Here is a 22,334-nt window from a genome sequence, read left to right on the forward strand (position 1 = left end):
TTCTGCTCAGGCTTGTATAAAGTTTCTTTATAGAACTTCTTTACTAGAAATACTCCTTTTCCTAGGGTTTTTGTTAGTTTGTTAGTCATATATTTGTTGTGTTGGTAAGAGTGTATTTATAGATTCCTTCCCGTTCCCTTAGAACTCATTTAATTTAGAGAGTTCTCCCCCTCCCCCCTTTTCTCCTTATTCCTGTCAGGTTAGCCATTTTAGTTAGAGGATTTTCTTCTATCTTTTTTATAGGCTAGCCATTTGAGTTAGAGGCTTTCCTGTTTAAAAAAAAAAATGTAGCTTTAGCCTGTACTGTGTTTTTCTATTTAATTTAATTTTGTTTGGTAGCTATTGTTGTATTTTTCTGTTACAGGATGTCCAAAGAATCCAAGGTGTCTGGGTTCAAGAAGTGTGACTCATGCTGTCAGAAAATGTCACTGACAGATGGGCACACTTCTTGCGTCTATTGTTTAGGCGCTGTGCACCTGCAGGACTCTTATTCTATCTGTCATGCATTTAGTCCAACAGTTCTGCAGGAGCGTAAGAATAAGCTTACTCTTAGGGGCCTTTTAAAGCCTCAGGATTCACCGGCCAAGACTCAGTCTGTGAAGTCCCCTAAATCTACCAAATCGTCGGCTCCAAGTTCGGAGCCATCTTTGGTTCAGTCTTTACCTGCTACTTCAGTTCCGTCTGTAACCGATAAGACTACCTCCCCGTCGGCTCCATCAGAAACTTTGGAGCCTTCACGGAGCCACAAGAGGCTGAGGTCCCCTTTTCTGGAATTGATACATTCGGCTCCTCGGTCTCCTCTGCTGCAAAGCGAATGCAGTCACAGATCTTCTCACTCCTCTCGATCCTCTAGGCTCTCGGATCACAACGTGGAGAGAGTGGTCAGTAGGTTGCTAAAGTCGCAGGCACTTGCCAAAATGTTGCCCAGCCCTACTAAACAGGTGTAGGCTCCATCCACTTCTATCAATGTTCCTCCTCCGACTCTATTGAGCTCGGAGCCGGAGTAGTGGAACCGTCAGCACTGATAACTTTATCTTCTTCAGTTCTGTCGTCGGCTCTGATCCCCTCGATGGTGCCGTCCGTCGAGGGATCTAGGTGCCGGGGCTTTCTCATCGGCTCCAAGGACCCTTGTCCGACCCTGTTCTCCCTCTCGGAGCTTCGGCGCAGGTGAGCTCGGCTCCTACATCGGTCTCGGAGCCATCAATGTCACGAGGAGTGTGCTGGCCACTGAGTCAGCTCCACTATCAGCCCCACCGGCTCCGTCCCCTATAGTTCCTATGCCAACCTCTGCTCCTCCTCCAGACCCCAAGCATGGGGAACCGGTGCTCCAGGGCACCCCATTGGGCATTTCCTCTTCTTCTGAGGCCTCCCCTGAACATTCAGAGGAGCCCCCTCATAAGAAGAAGTGCAAGAGGAAGCACATTGACTCCCCTGAGTCTGTTTACTTTGGATACTGACTTAGATGATTCGGAAGGGTCCCCAAGATCCCCCTCTGAAGATGTTTCTTTTTTGGACATCCTCGAAATGCTTAAGCAGAGGGGGAACTGGAATCCCTTAGCCCCTACCAAGGATGAGTCTGTATTCCTGGATGTGTTTGGTTCCCGACCTTCCACCTCCTGGGTTTCTCTGCCTTTCGATCCACTTATGTCCGTGGTGGCTCGAAAGGCTTGGTCAGCCCTGGATACAGTGGAACCAACTCCGAGGAGACCTGGCAAGTTCATCACAGCATCCCATGATAAGCAGTTCCTTACCAAAGGTGTTCCTGTTGATGCCATGGTGATAGCAGCCACCAATAAAGAGAGTTAGCAGAAACCTCTTCATCTGTCCATCCTCCTAACAAGGAGTCTAGGACCATGGACAGATATGGGAAGCGAATGTTTGCTTCAGTGGCCTTTTCTATGAGGTCACTGAACTACTTCTGCCATTTTACCCGGCTTCAGAGGGATCTCCTTAAAGAGCTCGGAAATATCCTTCAAGATCCATCAGCTGAGGGGGCTCAAGCTAAAGTGGCTTCCCAGCTGGCGACCCTTAATTCTGTAGTCAACTCCTCCATGAGGCTCATCTCTTATGCAGCCAATGGGGCGAGTAGAGCTGCAGGCATGGCATGGCCCTTAGGAGACATGCATGGATGCGGCTGTGTAACTTTGTGGAACCCTTTAGAGCGTCATTCACCAACACCACCTTTGATGGTTCCTTTCTCTTTGGACCACAGGTGAAAGACACTTTTACTAGGTGTGAGCAAGAAGGCAAGACTCTCTGCCATGGGAGTCCATTTTTTTACTCCTTCCAGACCATACCCCAAGGGTCAGAAGAGTGGTAAAATGTGGTTCAGAAAATCCCAGGGAGCCTTGCCTGACGCACAGTGATTTTTCCTCCAGGGGCTGAGGGGGAAATAACAACAATAGACGCCGCCGTCGTGGCAGAGGGGTCCGCAGAACCAGGGCAACAGAGAATCCTTCTCTGAGAAGCCCTTTCAGCATCTCTGAAGGGTTGCCTAGTTGCCCGCCTCTGGAGGCAGTTGGGGAAGACTTTCACTGTACCCAAAAGCCTGGCTAAATTTAACACAAGACAGATGGGTATGGTCAATCATATCTGGAGGATACAAAATTCCCTTCTCTCAACCCCCCTTACCATCGAGCAAATCCCTTCCAGATGTTCCACCCAATCTGAGAGACCAAGCAGTCATAGAAGTTTCAAGACTGCTAGAAAAAAGAGTCATCCAGGAAGTCCCGGCAGACCAACACGGATCCAGAACTTACTCAAGGTTCTTTTTGGTACCAAAAAAAAACAGGGGACTGGAGACCGATTCTGGATCTCAGCAGACTAAACAAGTCTGTTCAAAGAACAAAGTTTCGGATGGTCATGCTACAGTCCATTCTACCCTTTATGGGTCAGTACAATTGGATGTGCTCCACAGATCTTCAGGATGCGTACTACCACATCAAAATGGACAGGCACTCCAGGAGATTCCTTCGCTTTTGGCTGGGAGCCAGTCATTACCAGTTGAGAGCTCTGCCCTTTGGTCTCACCACAGCCCCCAGAGTGTTCACCAAATGTATGGCAGTGGTCACGGCTCACCTGAGACGTTGAGGATTCCAGGTGTTTCCATATCTAGATGACTGGCTCCTCACTGCTACTACCAGGCATCAACTTCTTCAAGCCAGGGACTATACGATCACAATCTGCTCCCAGTTAGGCATTACAATAAATGTTGAAAAATCTGCCTTGTTGCCCTGTCAATCACCTACATAGGTGCAGACTTAGACACAAGGAACATGTCCGCAAGGCTACCGCCAGAAAGGGTATCTACAATTCATCAGCAAGTACAAATCCTGATGTAGAGCAAAATAATCCAAGTCAGGTTCGTCCTTCAAACTCTGGGTTCCATGGCAGCCGCCATTCTTCTAATCCCACTGGCCCGTTTTCACATGAGGATCCTTCAGTAGCTTCTGTTCACACAGTGGTCTTTCCAACAGCTGCCCATGTCTCACACGATCATGATTACAGAAGCATGCAAAAGGCACCTTTTCTGGTGGATGGTCTCCCCACTAGTGATTCAGGGCAGACCCTTCATTCAGCCCCCTCTGGTAGCCACAGTGACCACAGATGCCTCCCTGATAGGGTGGGGGGCATTATCAGGGCAGGACAGTCCAAGGCACTTGGCAGCCTCACGAGTACCACCTGCATATAAATGTCCTAGAAATGAGAGCCGTGCTCTTGCGTTGCAAGCTCTTCAAGACTCTCTCCCTTCTGGGACCATTGCAATTCAAACGGACAACATGTCAGTGGTGTGGTACATCAACAAGCAAGGTGGACCCAAGTCCTACCCCCTATGTCGAGAAGCACTCAGACTCTGGCAGTGGGTGATTTCTTCCCAACGATTTCTGATTGTGACGCACATCTCTGGGAGGTCCAGCGTCATAGCAGACAGGCTCAGCAGAGCTATTTTCATGAATCATGAGTGGTCTCTGAATCAGGTAGTTGCAGATATGATCTTCCAAAAATGGGGACAGCCTTGCTGTGATCTTTTTGCCACCCCCTTCAACAGCAAATGCAGCAACTACTTCTCCCTTCTTCCGCTTCCAGGTCACACACCCAGAGACTCTCTAGTCCACAATTGGCCTCAGGGACTTCTTTGTGCCTTCCCTCCATTTCCCCTGATACCAAAACTCATACAGAAAGTGATATCGTTGGGTTGCAAAATTATCCTCATTGCCCCCTACTGGCCTCGACAGATATGGTTTCTGTTCCTGCACCATTACCTTCTCGATCAGCTCTGGACTCTGGATCCGATTCCAGACCTACTGATTCATCAATCAGGTGGGCTGCACCAATCCCTCCAAACACTCCAGCTCACAGCTTGGTTGATCCACTTCCAACCTTAGCCAGGCTTCCCAGCATTTCCCCGGCCGTGTGTGAGATTATTGTCTCCTCTCACAAGTCCACAACTAGAAAGACTTATGCTAGCAAATGGAAATGGTTTTCTTGTTGGGCAGAGGCTAGGAACGTAGATCCTTTTTCAGCCCCAGTCCATGAAATTTTGGAGTTCCTAGCACAACTTTTTCATTCTGGGCCCACTTCTGCTACAATCAGGGTTCAATTGGCGGCCATTTCGAACTTTCATGTTGGGTTGTCTGATTCAAACATTATGTCTCATAAGCTCTGTAAAGCCTTTTTAAGAGTGACTACTCTCCTTAGACCTCCAGTGAGAGATCCCCCTCCTCCTTGGGACCTTAATTTGGTACTAACCTCCTTAATTATGCCCCCCTTTGAACCTGCAGCATCCTGCTCTATTAAGTTTCTGTCTTGGAAAACACTTTTTCTGGTAGCTATTACTTCAGCCAGACGCCTCTCTGAACTTCAGGCACTATGTGTTTGTCCTCCATACTTATTTTTTCATAAGGACAGGGTCGAGGACTAATCCCGCGTTCCTTCAAAAGTCTGCTCAGAAAACAACTTAAACCAATCTATAGACCTTCCTGTGTTTTTCTCTAACCACTCCAACAAGGCAGAATACAAATTACACCAATTGGACGTTCATAGACAATTGCGTTTTTACTTGCATAGGACTAAGGATATAAGGAAGTCGGACCAACTATTCATTTCCTACGCCCTAGGCAAACAAGGTCTCCCACTTTCTAAAGTGACCTAATCCAGGTGGTTGTCTCACATTATTACTTCCATTTATCAACTGAGAAACAAACAGTTGCCTATCAAACCAAAAGGTCATTCTACTAGGGCTTTGGCCACCTCTGTAGCCTTCCAATCTAGGTTGCCCATGGATTCTATCTGTGCAGCTGCTACGTGGGCAAATCCTCATACCTTTAATTCTCATTACAAGCTAGGTATGGTCTCCAGGACCAGAGCTGACTTTGGTTCCACTGTTCTGAAGAGTCTGTTCCAATGAGCCACCCAGGATTGTAGGTGCTAGGGACACTGTCCCAACCAGCAAGAATGAAGGTGAGATAGACAACTTAACATAAAGAAGTTATGTACCTACCATAACATTCCATGTTAGTTGTCTTCATCTCACCTTCTTTCTTGCATCCCACCCTCTGTCCCCCTGTCCTATTGGATCGAGAGGAGTTTTGGTTTCACTGGCTGAGTGTTCTCTGGTTTGTTTCCTCTACTGACTGAGAGAATATGACAGGTTTACTCATTCTGTTTGTTTGAACAGGTTGATTCTCTGGCTATGTCTGGGGTTAGCTATTACAAATGAGATCTGGGTAGCTAGTGCTAGGCATCATGGGATAAGGGGTAGTCTCGAGCCAGTTCTCAAGCTATAGAAGATGGCCGAGTCAGAGCCGAGGATCAGCTCCGATCCCAACCAGCAAGAAAGAAGGCAAGATAAAGACAACTAACATGGAACGTTATGGTAGGTACATACCTTCTTTTTTTATACCTACACACAAAGAGAATACACAACTTAAAACAGAGGGAAATTTATAGTATACAACAAATTCTCATTATATTCCCCCGGTTATTCCTGGTCCAGGGATATGGTGGTTAGGCACAGGGAGGGGATGGGAATAGTTTGCTGCTTTCCAAAAATACTCTACAGCAACACATACAAAAATCATAAATACAAGTTAACACATACATCAAGCAAAACAAACATTTTTAACACATAAATGTGGGAAATTGAAATTGAGACATGGAATGTTAAAGGACTCCAAAATAAAGAAAAAAGTAAATTGTTTCTGCACCTTACCTTGAAATCCAAAGCCAATCTTATATTACAAGAAATGCATTTACCTATAGAGCAATGGTCAGATATTGGTAAAAAGAAGTGGATAAGACAAATTATAGCATCAGAGGATAAGACTAACAGTGCTGGTGTAGCAATAATAATCAAAAATCAATTTCAAGATAAAATACTTGAAACTAAGAGTGATCAAGAAGGAAGGTGGTGTTATGTTACTTTCACCAACCCAGTATTACCAAATCCCATAATGGTGCTTAATATATACGCACCCTGTAACAACCAACATCACTTTATTATGTCACTTTTACCCAATCTTAAACCAAATTAAAGATCACTATATAATAATTGGAGGTGACTGGAACACATATCAAAACCCAGAAAAGGACAAATCTAACCTGACCAAATCTCATAATAAACACGCTACAATAGCTCTAAATCAATTTAAACAAATTTTTAAACTGTATGACCCCTTCAAGTATGGGAATAATGACAATACTAATGGGAAGTTCACATTCTATTCCCAATGCCACAAGATGTAGAGAATAGACTACTTTTTAAACTCAGACATACTTATAAACATAGATCCCTCAATAGTCATACATACCAGATTTTTCTCGGACCATTACAAAGTTACATTGAATATCAACTGGGACAAAAGACGATACCTAGCAGATAGAGGTCACAACTGGTCATTAAATCCTAATCTGCTTACCAAAACAGATATAATAAAAGAAATTGAGGACATATTAAAAACATCCCTTGTAAATGTCCCCACCTCACAAGTCCCAATGGACATAGAATGGGCGGTGGCCAAAGCACAAATCAGGGGACTACTCATCAAAAAAGCAGCATATTATAAAAAAATCCAACTAAAAGAGGAACACACCTTGAAAGAGAAGATAGAACAACTTGAAAGAGTATAACTAAATAACCCTAATAATCAAATGGAAGTTGAGCTCCTAAAAACACAGAGACCTGTATATGTTAGAGAATGGAACTATCTTTTTATGAGGCAAGAATGTTAGCCAATTATGCAGAAGCACAAATTCCCTCCAGAGCTTTGACCAGAATTATTTCACAACATAAAACCACCTCAAATATAGTAGAAATAAATTTCAGGGACAAAAACTATATAAGAAATGAAGAAATTATCAAAGTATTCAAGCAAATATATTCTCAAATATATGAAGAACAGACATTACAAGCCTCTAGGGAAGAAAGGACTCTTTCTTCAAAAATTAAAATTTCCTAATTAAACTTAGAACAACAAAAAAATGAATGGAACAGATTTCTATTAATGAGATAATCACAACAATTAAACATTTGAAATCACACAAGGCCCCCGGACCGGATGGACATACTTCAGAGTTTTACAAATCTTTCACTCCCCTTATTGCTATTTACAAATCTTTCACTCCCCTTATTGCTAAAGTACTATATCATGTGCTGAACTATATAATAAATAATAACATAAATGATATTCACTTTAATGCCTCCAAATCTATTTTCATATTAAAAGAACATGCAGATCCCAAAAACCCAGATAGTTATTGACCCATCTCCTTTTTAAATATAGATACAAAGATCCTAACTTCGATACTCGCAAACAGATTAAAAAACCTAATAGGTAAAATCATTTCTCCAGAAAAATCCAGGTTCACACCACATTGACAGACCAGTGATAACACGCTAACATTGGATGCACTGATATCTTTTGCAAATCAGAAGAACATTAACACTTATGGAATGGTAGTAGATGCCCACAATGCATTTGATAGGGTCAACCTAGAATTCTTATTTCAAACATTACCTTATTTTGACATACCTAACAACTTTGTACAGATTATTCAAATTCTCTATAGTAATCCCTATACATCTCTTTACATAAATAAAACATGGTCAAATAGAATTTCAATAAAAAATGGAACAAGTCAAGGATGCCCACTATCGCCTTTTCTATTTAACTTATACTTAGAACCACTGTTTTTATATATTAAACAAAATGCTTATCATAATACGTCCTCAATACATAACCTCAAAATATATGCTTCCGCTTTCGCAGATGATTTAAATATATATTTCACTACACCAAACTCCGATATGACCAAAATAATAAATGCAATTGAACAATTTTCCTATATGTCTAATTACAAACTAAACCTTAATAAAACTAATATCTTCCCTTTGAGGCCAAACAGGCTTATTTCATTGATACCACTTTTAGACACCATAAAAATAAAGGATGAAATTAAATACCTGGGAAACAGTTTTTTTTCAAAACAATAAGGAATTCTACCAACATAACATAACTCTTAAATGGCAAAGCATCATACAAGACTGTACAAGGCGGAACAATCTTAAGCTTCCATTTCTGGCCAAAGTCTCAATAATTAAAATTAGCATACTACCTAGGCTAATTTACAAATATTTATGACATCACAAATACTTATACATAATAAATTCTTTAAACAAATTCATACCTACCTAGCAAAATTTATATGGGATCCTAAAAAGACCAGAATCTTGTACCAGAAACTAACACTCCCCAAGAACAAAGCGTGTCTGAATCTACCAGATTTTAAAACTTATTACTCTATTATCCACACTAACAGAATACTGAGAATAGCAGAGTATAACCCATCAGCAAAAACGTGGTCACCACCATTGGTGACAATATACTACAGATACATTAAATCACTAGGCATCAATCCCAAAGTACTTCCCTTTTTGAACAAAAAATATCTACAAGCGCACAAAATTATAGACCCTCTAAAACATTCTATAAACATAACACAAAAATTATTTCATTCCTTAAACCTAGGGCTAGCTCTGATAACATTGCAACCCCTCCATAAAAATCCTAATTTAAAAATAAATAACAAGATGCTAGACTTAGATTCCTTTCCCCGATTAAAAGAAAAAAGAATACAAGATATCTACCCACTACTTAATTGTACTATCCAAGAAATGAGAAATAATCTGAATTTACCCAAGTCTTACATCATAATGCTTAGACAAATCAAAGAGATGTGTTCCAGTTACCTCCAAAACCTTACCATACCCGATAGTGACATGGAAAAATGCACTCTGCTCTGGGAGACTATCCTCACGACAAAGAAAACTACAACAAACTCATACAAAATGATAGGGGGAATCAAATTCCAGAAATATCTCCTTTTCTCTAACTATTGGAGGAAAATACAACCGTCTTTGGACGACCACCAGATACAAAATAAAATTAACCTAACACTGAAAAGCATACCCCTTAAACTGTTGTACACAAAGCTTATGATAAATAATGATGCATATTTCTCACTTGCATTACTACACAAATTCAATGCAACAAAATCACCATACTCTCCACACTGCAAGGATCAGATAGCAGATTTAATGCATATATTTTGGAGCTGCAAATGTGTCTATAAACTTTGGAATTCACTGAAATTGCTATTACAAAAAGTGGGATATCAGCAGGATCGGTGCTAGCATTTTGGGGACCCCCAGAAAGGTTCAAGTTGGGGTCCCTACTCAAGAGAACATCAAGCGTGACCACATTGCCATTGCACCCCCTTCCCTGTCAAGCTCATCCTGCACCATTTAACCACTAGTGTCACTACATTCAGATCATTAAGAATTGATGTGCCAAGACACAGACTGGCATTTTGTACCAAGTTTACATTACGATAAACCTCTGTACTACAGTACGGTAGCTGCTCACAGGTACACACACTGACTGGCACTTAGTACCAATGTTGCATTAAGACAAACCCCTGTACCACAGCAAGGTAGCTACTCAGAGGTGAGCAAACACTGACTGGCATTTAGTGCCAGTGTTACATTATGACAAACCCTGTACCACAGCAAGATAGCGACTCAGGTACACATGCTGACTGGCATTTAGTACCAATGTTACAATCTGATAAACCCCTGTACCACAACAAGGTAGCGACTCACAGGTGCACACGGCAAGGTAGCAACTCACAGGTGGTGCACACACTGACTGGCATTTAGTACCAATGTGACATTATGAAACTCCTGTACCACAGCAAGGTTGCCACTCAGCTGCAACACACACACCAAATGGCATTTAATGCCAATGTTATATTATGGACAAATCCCTGTACCACAGTAAGGTAGCCACTCACAGATGCAGACACTGATTGCGTACTCAACTGCCCAGATTTTTAAAGAATGTCCAGATGTGACTCTTGTTTGGTCTGTTCCTCAATTTGGTGTTTTCTGGATTTTCTGTGGCAAATCATTGATGACTGAATTCATTAAATGACAGGCATTTCAGTTTAACTTCATATACCCTTCAGAACATGCATGGTAAGACCTTTTATTCTAACATTTTCAGTTTATAAGACCAATATTTAAAATTTGCCCAGATCTTTGGGGCTGGAACCCCATTATCTGCGGCTTTGTCCAGATTTTGTGCCATGAGATCGAGAGCTACAGCTGGCATTTAGTAGCAATGTTGTTACATTATGACAAGCCTCTGTACCGCATCAAGGTAGCCAGTCCCAAAGAGGTACACAAAGACACCCACACTGACTCCCCATAAAGACACCCACACTGACTGGTATTTAGACTCCCACAAAGACGGACTGACTCACTCAGACACCGACACACAGACTAACCCACACACAGACTGACCAACACAAATTGACAGACCCACACACTGAGACAAAGACAGACTCCCACACAAAGACAGACTCCCACACAGAGACTCCCACACAGACACACTCAATGACACAGAATCCCTCACATAGGACAGAAGCACACTAAAACAGACACTTGCACACAGGACAGACACCCACACATGATAAAAACTGCACTACAGCAAGACTGAACATTAACACCCACACAGACACAGGACAGAGGCACCCACCCCCATAAGTACAGAGACAAGACCAGGACAAATTTACTACAAGACTGAACATAAACCCACACAAGATTAAGTCTGCACTACCACAAAACAGAACAGACATCACTCTCAAACACAAGACAATGACAGCAATATAGCAAGACTTAAGCAGCATTAGATAAACTGACATCACTCAAGGCAATTAATGACATGCAGAACAGTCACACTGCAGATGTACACAACACAGCTGTGGGACACAGAAAAGACTACAGACAACATACAAGGAAAAGCCATGGGGATTACAGAGCCTGAGGCAGACTCAAATACAAACAAACCCAAAAGAAAGCCATGGGGATTACGGAGCCTGAGGCAGACAGACTCAAACCCACATAAACTCACAAAAGAGACATGGGGATTACTGAGCTTGAGGCAGACTCAAACCCATGTACAAGAGAGTAATGGGGATTAGTAAGTCTGACACAGGCAGACTCAAACCCAGAGAGAAAAAGGTGAAAACCAGAGTGTCATTCATCTTCCATATGTATTTACATTTTCAGCTTCTGACTGCTGCCAATTGTCTGTTCTTCCTGTGCTTCTGTCCTAGTCCCCCAATGAGTCCTGCCGCTTCCAACTGTCCAACCATCCTGATGAGTCCTGCCACTACCCTGCAGCTCCACACAAGTCCTGCCACTCCCGACGAGTCCTGACGCTACTAGCTGCCTTTGCCTAACATCCTGTTAGTTCCATCCTCATGGTCCTACCTGTTGGAGGTACGCAAACAAAAAGTGAATACACAGCATACAAGCCACACTAAGGTACTACCTGAAATTACTGCCTGACAGCATTATAAAAGATTACCGGAAAGGAAATATGAGCACATACCTAACCTACAGTTTTATTGGGATCTTACAAATTTTCTTCCAGACAAAGTCTTCAATGAGGCTGCCATATGATACACTTTGTCCCACTTCATGCTCAACTGAGAGCACAGCTAAGCCTGAAAGTCTTTCCTGACTCATTGACGAATGCAGGTATGTCTTTATGAGTTTCAGCTTAGAAAAGCTGCGTTCTGCAGTAGCCACTGTAATGGGTGCAGTCAAATAAATGTGCAGTGAAACATAAGTATTTATATATATGTCTTGCAAGTGGTTGCGAATAAGGAAATTTAACACAGTCAGTGGTGATGATTCATTATCAATCATTCAAGAAAGGCTTTTAAGTTCGTGTCCAAGGTCAGAGTCATCAGTATCACAGTGGCCACTTATCCTGTCAGTCAGTTGTTCTTTCAGAGCCTTGCAGTGTTGCAGCAGTGCGTCTTCTGCAACATCACTCAAGGCTTTAATATTTGATAAAAATCCAAAGGCCTTATCAAACTCTGAAAGCTGCTGAAACCGGTCAGTAAATGATTGGATTGTTGTGTTCAGCAGCACATTGAAGACCTCTACGCGTAATTCTACCGCTGGATCCTGTACAGTCTCATCTTCTCCTTCATAGTCAAAGAACTGTTTTACTTTCCTCTGTCTCTTTTCTTGAAATGTGGTGCCAACATCCAGTTCTTCTGCTATCTTGGAGGCTTCGCCCATGGCATGTTGAAATCCTGTTTCTCTGTAATTCTTTAGCAGGTCCATAGTGGATGCCAGCACTTTGACACATGTCAAAATATCAACAGATGGACTCTACAGAACTTTGCTTGCATAATTTCTCTGTCAGCACATCATACCAAACCACTAAACATACAATGAACTGGTATGACATAAGTTCTGAGCACAGTCCTCTTGCTTGTTGATATGTTGCAGCATCATTTGTATGTACTGCTTGCCGTATCTCCTGTAATGCCTTAATGACTCCCTTCAACTGAAATCTTACTGCCTTGACAGAGTCTATCCTGCATTCCCAGCGAGACAGTGGCTTCACAGTGACATTTGTGTGCCGTTTTAAGATCTGCCATCGGCTTGTTGATGCTGAACAGAGTACATAAATGTTCTGCAGACATCCAAAGAATGACACTGCATGTACTGATGAATGTGCTCCATCACTAACTATAAGATTTAAATTATGGCAGGCACACGGCACATAAAAAGCCCTTGAATTCATCTGTTTTATCCGGGCCTACACTCCAGATCATTTCCTCTTCATGTTGCTGCCATTGTCGTATCCTTGTCCTCGACAGTCATTAATGTCCAGCTGATGATTTTGAAGAGTCTGAAGAAGAGCTTCTGTAAGTCCTGCCCCAGTTGTGTCATTCAAAGGCACAAATCCCAGAAAATGTTCCTCAACTGTGGCTGCAGTCTGTGAAATATCCACATACCAAACTACTACAGTCATTTGCTCTTGATTGCTGATGTCTGGCATGCAATCAAGAATCACAGAAAAGTGCCTAGCATCCTTCACCTTCCCTACAATGATCCTTAAAATAGCATTTGCTATCAGCTGGATAACTTCATTCTGTATGTCCTTCCCAAGATAGTGATCCATTACCTCTTTATTCCGAATACAACGCAAATGTTCAGCCATGACAGAGTCAAACTGTGACAAAAGTTGCACTTGACCTAAGAAGTTGCCATTGCCATAGGCAATGCCAGGGCATCAGTTGTACCATGGAATGCCATGTTCCATTCTGCCAAGTACTGGACAACAGCAATAATGCGTTCTAACACGCCATGCCAGTGAGTTATCTCCTTTTCAACCACTGCTTGTCTTTTATCATCCATAGTCTGCCTACTCTTTATTCTATTGTCCAGTTCCTTCCACTTCATCATGCATGCCATATGCTCTGGTGCTCGGTCATGGCTGTGTAAAGCTTTGGACATCTCTCTCCATGCTTTGTAACCACCTGACCTGAGAAGATGGTTAGAATGTCCAAACAATTTGCATGCAAAGCAAAACAGTGCATCCTTTGAGACCAAATATGTCAGCCAAGTGCATTTTTAGTTCTCAGATGTAAATCTTCTTTTCTGCTCATTGACTGGGAATTGTGGTAATACCACTTGCACAGGTACATGCTGAATGGCAGCTACCCTAAACTCATCCCTAATCAAGTCAGGCCAAGTCGCTAGATCCTTCAAAGATGTACCTGACACTCCCTGCAAGTCATAGGCAACATCTGTCATTACGGAAGTATGGGCTCCTTCTGTATCAAAGTCTGGTGATCCAGGCAACACCTCAGGTGAATCTGCATTTGCTGACGTGCTTTCACCAATGGTAATGGCTGTAGGTCCACAGGAGGTAGCCTGTGGTGTAGCCGCAAGAGAGTGGTCACTTTCCAGTGAAAGGATGCTGGCCTCACAGTTGTCAGACTGTAATGCAGAACCATTGTGTTGTCCTGAAGGCAGACTTTTTCCATCTCCCCTCTCCGATGAGTCACAGAAAAATTTCATAATGGGACCCTGTCTCTTTGAATCCTCATTCCTCTGCTGCTGAAGCTTTCTTTTTGTTGCTCCTGACAAATATATATACACTTCATCTCGAAGTGGGAATGGAAGTAAAGCAGAATTACTGCACATGCAGACAGAGTCCTTTTGTCATACTGTTATTAAAAATGCTTAATGACTTACATTGACATCAGTCACTATTGCACTGCAGGCAGAAAGAATGAAGAATGACTAACCAGTAGGCACAAACAAGTAAGGAGAGGCCCAGGTTACAGTTTCATATAGCAATAACCCACACCTGGGTGTGGATAATGCTGGATTTACCCAAGGTTGGTGTGGTTTGGTCATGAGGCCGAAGCCCGAGTGGCCAAACAAAGACAACTGTGGGTAAATCCAACATTACCCACACCCAGAAGTGAGTTATTGCTATTATACAATGACATTATTTAAGAAAAAAATACTTACTTTTCTTAAATAATGGCATTGTATAATGCCTCCTTGCTGTCCTTCTGCACCTGTCTGGAATTCTGCGGCAGTTCTGATATACTGCGCATGTGTATGCTTACGCAGTACATCAGAGCTGTGGGTGGAAGCAACGGAGAAAGCAAGATCTCTGTTGCTTTTTACAAACTGTCTCGTTATGTTAAAGGAGTTTAACATAACGAGACAGCTTTAAAAAAAAAACAGAGAATCTCCGTTGCTTTTCTTAAAGCTGTCTCGTTATGTTAAACTCCTTTAAGATAGCGAGGCAGTGTCTAAACAGCAACGGAGATCTTGCATTCTCCGTTGCTGTAAAAAAAGACTTATACTAATGGAAAAAGTCCAGACGACCAGACCTTTTTCCATTAGTATAAGTCTGATTTACAATGTTCACGCTGACCAATCAGCATGCACGTTTTGGAATATTAATGGGGGGTCATTATATAATGTTAAATATCTAACACTAGAGGTGAACTTCAGCTTTTTCTACACAATTCTTCCCCTGTCATCCCCCTAAAAATATGAAGAGGCCACAAATGATGCAAAAGATCGATATTACAAATTCTCAGACTAAAGTCTGAAAGAACTAATGACTAGTTGAGGCACAAGTTTGAAGGGGAACACACCAAACTGAGGCAAGACAAATGTTATGGTACAGTACAGACTACACATGCCCACTACCTCTCAGTCTCTTAGCAAACTTGAACAAACCAAAATCATTGGTTGAACAAAGGAATGAAATCATGGATTTGCTAGAAAACCTCATTTATGAGGGATGTAGAAGTGGAACACAGACTGGGAGACGGACATTTTCACAACTCCTCTTAGCATAGGATCTGTGTACAAAAGCATAAGTCCAGGGAATGTAACATGCATTATGTGGAGGGTATGAAACAAGAAGTCCATTTCTGTTGGTAGCCTCAGCCCTCCGCATTGTGCTATGCAATCATTTTGAGAGAGAACAGGCCAAAAACCAAAAACATCTGGGCACAATTCTCACAGGCCCCATCAACCTCCTAAACTGTTAACATAATTCAGACAGCCAAAAAACTTGGATAGCAGAGCAGTGTTTGCAGTAGTATGCATTAAAGATATCAGTACATTCTGTGGAATTCTTACCCCCCCCCCGTCTCGGCACAATTTTGGATGAAGTGAAAACAAAATCAACAATGTGCTTATACAGTCCGTGACCCCCCCCCCCCCATTACAAAAAAAACTCCAGGCAAACAATGGACACTGCAACATTCTCACAGGCCCTAACCACACTCCCAAACTTTCAATACAATAGCTATGGACCACGAAAAAATTGAAGTCATTGCAACAAGGCATATCAAGGACAGTTAAACAGTACTATAAACAGATAGCAGAACAGTGTTTGCATTAGCAGGCATTAAGATATCAGTACATTCTGTGGACTTCTTAACCCCACCCCCAAGTCTAGGCAGAATTCTGGATGAAGTGAAAACAAAAACGCATAGCATAAACAATGTGCTTACAGTCCGTGACCCCCTATTAAAAATATTCCATGCAAACAATGGGCACTGCAACATTCTCTCAGGCCCTAACCACACTCCAAACCTTTCAACACAATAAGTACGGACAACGAAAAAAGTTAAGCCATTGCATCAGTAGTACATTGTTGGTAAACACAATAGTAGCGTAATAGGGTTTGCATTAGTATACATTCAAACATCTACACCTTCTGCAACATTCTCACAGCTGCTAACTACCCTCCTGACATTAGGCATGGTAAACAATGTAGAAGTCCTCTCAACCTCCAAAGAGCAGAATTCAAACAGCCAATAATAACTGCAGAACAAGGCGTAACATCAGGGATAGTTAAACAGTACTATAAACCTAGACAGCCAAACAGTGTTTGCATTAGCATGTATTAAGATATCAGGCCCCATCAACCTCCAAATTACATAAGTCAAACAGCCAAAAATAACTGCAGAACAAGCTGTAACACTAGGGATATTTAAACAGTACTATAACCCTCGACAGCAGAACAGTGTTTGCATTAGCATGCATTAAGATATCAGTACATTCTGCAGAATTCTCACCCCCCCCCCCAGCCGATGCACAATAATCCTGGATAAAGTGAAAATCAAAAACATAGGCGTAGCTTTAACAATGTCCTCATACAGTATGTGATCCCCATTAAAAAAGCTCCAGGCAAACATTGAACACTGCATCATTCTCACAGGCCCTAACCACACTCCCAAACTTTCAACACATTAACTACGGACAATGAAATATTTGCAGTCATTGCATCAGTGAGTAGAATATTGCAGTTATATGCAATAGTAGTGTAACAGGGTTTGCATTAGTATACATTCAAAACATCTATGCCTTCAGCAGCAACATTCTCACAGCTGCAATCTACCCTCCCAACATTAGGCATTTTAAGCAACGTGCAGGTCCCATCAACCTCCTAACCTCTCAGCACAATTCAAACAGCCAAAAAAACTGCAGAACAAGGTGTAACATCAGGGATAGTGTAAAACAGTACTATAAACCTAGATAGCAGAATAGTGTTTGACAAACTTGTAAAAAAACTCAAAACCTACTGCAAATTCAGTTGACAATCTACCAACAGTTTAAAAAAAAATAGCAGCTGAAGCCAGGTCTTATCCTGAATACTTAAAAGATCCATTACTGAGCAGTACACATCCCAGCCATCTGAAAAATGTACATTATACCCTTGCACAAAGGTGGAAACTTGACAGAACTTAAATTATAGGCCAAGAGCAATTCTTCCCCCACTACCTGAACTCCTAGAGGAATGCATTCATTCTCAACCAATAATTTACTTGCCAATTCCCAACACGGCTTCGGGCCTCATGTTGCAACTACCCTCCTCAGTTATACCAACACCATCAATTTACAAATGATGGTCTCTGGCTTTCTCAATTTGTTAAAGGCCTTTGTCAGAGTCTCTCAACAAACTGCTAACTACTCTCGCCAACCTTAATCAGATCCCCCTAGCCCTCCCACTGGCTCCAAAGCCACCCTACAGGTCATAAACAGCCATAAAATGTTTCCAGTATCTACCCCCCTCTACTTCCACTCACATTAGGAGTCTTACAAGGCTACATCCTTGATCCACTTCAATTTAGTGGATTATCGACCTCAATACCGCCACATCTCTAGCACTCACAATCCAATATGCTGACATCGATACACTTGTGTTACATCTACCATGCAACAGATCATGTCCCAACCTAGGCTGAAATAAGCTAATCTTCACCAATTACCCCATAAGCCTAAGATTATTGACTTAGACAGCAGCATCTCACAAGAATGCCCACCTATCCCTGCTCTAGCCAACTACATTATCCTTCTCTGTCCCATTATTTATCTCCCTTCCTTTTCATCACCCCTATCCCATTCTCTCTACCTTTTACATATACAGCATAGATACTGCCAAAGCAAAATCCTCTTGCCCCAAATAACTAACATACACACTCTCCTAACCAATGGGCAATCAAAATTAAATGTATATTGCATTTCACATTCCCTTATATTGTCCCTCGTATAAACAGATAAACCAAACTTATTTTACATATTTCTAGCACCTGTGTACTAAAAAGCATTTCTTCCTGGGCCTCCACTGAAAATGGGTTCTATCCCAGTCAGACTGTCCAGTAAACAAATGTAAAATAAGTAAAGTAAAATGGGTATAACCTCAGCCCTCTCCCCCCATCCTCTTATATTGGACAATGAGAGCCATTTTTTTTTGAGAGTCCTGGGAGAAAAAAAAAAAGATACAATGTCAAAAAAAAAAAATCAAAAAATACAAAATAAGAATAAAGTCAATTATAATAAGTTTAAGTATCACAGTAGTATATGTAAGCAAGAGATAGTATTAAGAAAACAGGAAATGCACTTATGAGCTAGTTAGTTGAGTGTAAGAAAGATAGTTTGGGAGCTCTAGCCAATTCAGTTTGCAGTACAGTGGGCAGTACAGAGAGGTGAGAGGATCTATGGCCAGAATTTTATTTATTTTGTTTTTGGGAAGAGTTTTTTTTTTGTTTGTAGAGATTTAAGGTTTGGTTAGTAGTGGGGCACCATATAGTAGAGAGGGATGAGGTGGTATGGTAGATGGGAGAATCTGGTAGAAGGGAGAGCGTGAGAGTGGTAGCAGAACAACACAAGTTTTTGATGTTTTTTTAATGTTTGTATGTATATGGGAATCAACACAAGAACTCTACATAAAAACAAATTAAAACTGATAAAACCAGTCCCCACCTCCCCAATCCTCATAGCACAAGAACACCACACAAGTGAAAAACTGGTAAAACTACAGCCCCTTACCCCCCCATCCTCTTACCACCAGAGCATGAACATAAAATAAAACTGGTACAACCACAACCTGACCCCCGCCACCCCCTTAGCACAAAAACTCTACACAAAACCAATATAAAACTGGTACAACCACAATCCTCCCATCCTCTTAGCACAAAAATTCTACACAAAACCAATATAAAACTGCTACAGCCACAACCCTCCCATCCTCTTAGCACAAAAACTCTATACAAAACCAATATAAAACTGGAAAAACCACAAACCTCCCATCCTCTTAGCACAGAAACTCTACACAAAACTAAAATAAAACTAGTACAACCACAGCACCAAAATAAAAGGTACAACTACAGCCCTCACCCCCTCCAAACCTCTTAGCACAAAATCTCTACACAAAACCAAAATAAAACTAGTGCAATCACAGCCCTCACCCCCCCAAACCTCTTAGCACAAGAAATATGCACAAAAACAATCATCCCCCCACAAAAAATAAAGTTAAAACTAAACCCAAAACTTACCTTTTATGATTTCTACAGAAGGCTGCATCCAATACTCTGCTCCCTCTTCACAACTGAAGGCTCACCTGCTCTGCTTGCCTACCTCAGACCACTCAGTCCCTTTGAAGTTGCCCTTAAAAGGACAGTTTGTCAGACCTTTTGAGAAGTTGCCCTTAGAAGGACAGTTTAAAAAAAGTAGAATCCAAAGATCACGACCGCTGCAAAGGCTTGATCCACCGCTGATCCATTCTTGATGTAGTCCGTCCTCACGCTGGTCCAAACCCTGCTCAATCGCTGCACTCTGCTGCTGCTAAGGAACACTCCTCTGTTTAAAACAAGAGAAGTGATCCTTATTAGCTGCAGGTGCCTTTTTATAGGCAGTTTGTGCAGGAAGTGATTTGCAAGGACCAATCAGGTCCTTGCTTCATCACTTCCTACTTTAAAAAAATTAAAAAAAAACAAGGACTTAGTTCGCAGGGTGCTGCAGCCAATCAGATCCCCTGTTTCAGCAAGCGGACCTGATTGAGTGCAGCTTGCCAGTGAATCAAAAAAAAAAAAACCCCAAAAAACGGAAACACAGTTTTGATTTTCACAGTGATGGCAGGGTCTGGGAAGCCGGACTATGCGGATGTCCACGAGGAGCCGAGCCGAAGAAGAGCAACGCTGGTTGGATCAACCTATGGCTGCTGAATGGGGGCCCTCATTTGTAGGGAAGTAATCGGGGGCTCCCTGTGGCTGCGGGTTTCGCGAGTGCCCAATGCTGGCTATGGATATCAATCATCAACACTTACATGTGAATTTACCATATTACATATTCACCCATCTAACTTCTCAGTAAAACAAGCAAACTCACATAACCATATTCTCATTAATGAAACTGTATATAGCCCTCAAATGGATAGACTCTATGAATATCTCTTGGGAGGGTTTTAAGAAAGTGGCTATTAAACACCTATTAGCTCACAAAATAGTAACGGATAAAAGAAACAAAAACAGCAAAACTCGAGCAACTTGGGAACAAACCTTTAATATCATACTAGCATAAAATGTCATGCACACTATAGAGTAACGTGTTATAAGAAAACCTAGCAATATACCTACAAACTCCCAACAAAGTATGGTATTGCAAACATTAATGTATGTGTTGTCTTTATATTTTCTAAACTTGTTTGAGAAAGCATATATTTATATAGTGTAAATAGGTTTGTTATATGACCTTCATGTTTCTGTATTGACTACAATGTATAACTTTCTCTTATGGTCATGTTGTAAATGTGAATTTTTTTGTATCTTTTATAAATGCAAAATGAAAATAAATATTATTGGAAAAAAATGAAACTGACAGATATATAATATAATTGCACTGTGAAAGGTATGTGATGGTCATATTTTCTCCTGCTAGTTTAAACTTCTGCAAATCTGTATCCAGTCCTCTTATTTGCCATAGTCAGAGTGGTAATTGTGACTGTATCAATGGGCAGCCGCTATCATTAGACAGAAATCGTAGCAAAACAGACAAATAAATGGTGTAACAGCATCATCATTTCTGATGAAATATTAGATTAAAAAAACACAAACTACATTCCCAAAAACATGCATGTGTGTGTGTGTGTGTGTGTGTGTGTGTGTGTGTGTGTGTGTGTGTGTGTGTGTGTGTGTGTGTGTGCGTCTGTAAGAGACTAGGGAATGATGAAGACAATTTTAGATTTGATTTAGAAACCCTGTCAGATGAAGAGTAATGCTTTGTTCTTCAACAAAGAGTGTATTACCAGTGCCATAATGTTTCACTGTATGTATGTGTGTCTTTGTACTTGTACTTGATCCCAAAATAATAATTAAAAGAAAATATTAATGCTAAGGAACTTGCAATAATGTCAAAGTAAGAGTTTTCAACCATGTACATTTTACAGATTCCACAAAATGTGAGACAAAAGCAAGTTAGCAAAAAAAAAACCCCCAAAAAACAAAAGGCAGTGTATAATACCAATAACTCCTGATCTGATCCTGATCAGGTGCCATGATCCGCAACATAACGCACGCACTCAGGTCCCTCAACAACAGGCACAGATATGACTCTATCATTGTACATGTGGGTGTGAATGACCTGAGACGTACCTCCCTGGACTACATGAAAAGAGACATGGAAGAGCTCTCGAATTATGTAGCCCAGGCGGGTATGACCCTATCCCTGAGCAGCATCCTACAATCACCCAGAATGATACCACAGTACAAGCAGAAAATGATTGATTTCAACAATTGACTAAGTTTCTGGTGTCATGCTAAGGGGATACAGTATCTGTCTGCCTGGGATGACATGATTGACAGACCTCGATGCTTTGCCAGAGATGGCCTGCATCTGTTACCCCTGGGCTTCCGGATACTGACAAGGCTCTTGCCACGCCTATAGTGTCTTTTTTAGGTGGTGCTCCAAAGACCAAATTGCCACCATAACAGCTACAAACAAATGCAATCATAAGGATAATGCTTCTCGATGCTAGAAGTCTAAATGTCAAAATGCACTCACTTGAAGCACTCCTTAAAATGGAGAACATCGACATTTGTGCTGTAACAGAGACCTGGTTCAAGGCAGCAGAAAGCACCCCTGCACT

General features: G+C 41.6%; 1 protein-coding gene across 1 annotated transcript in view; it reads left to right on the top strand.

The window, feature by feature from the left end:
- The window catches only part of VWA5B1 (von Willebrand factor A domain containing 5B1), a 1,382,556-nt gene that overhangs the window by 235,915 nt on the left and 1,124,307 nt on the right, over positions 1–22,334 (top strand). Inside the window, exon 5 of the mRNA XM_044060446.1 lies at positions 8,832–8,872. Within this exon, the coding sequence (XP_043916381.1) occupies positions 8,832–8,872 (41 nt within the window). The remainder of the gene's footprint in view (positions 1–8,831; positions 8,873–22,334) is intronic.

Source organism: Protopterus annectens, chromosome 2.part0, assembly GCF_019279795.1.
Source record: "Protopterus annectens isolate FY-2018-M chromosome 2.part0, PAN1.0, whole genome shotgun sequence".
Classification (NCBI taxonomy): Eukaryota; Metazoa; Chordata; order Ceratodontiformes; family Protopteridae; genus Protopterus; species Protopterus annectens.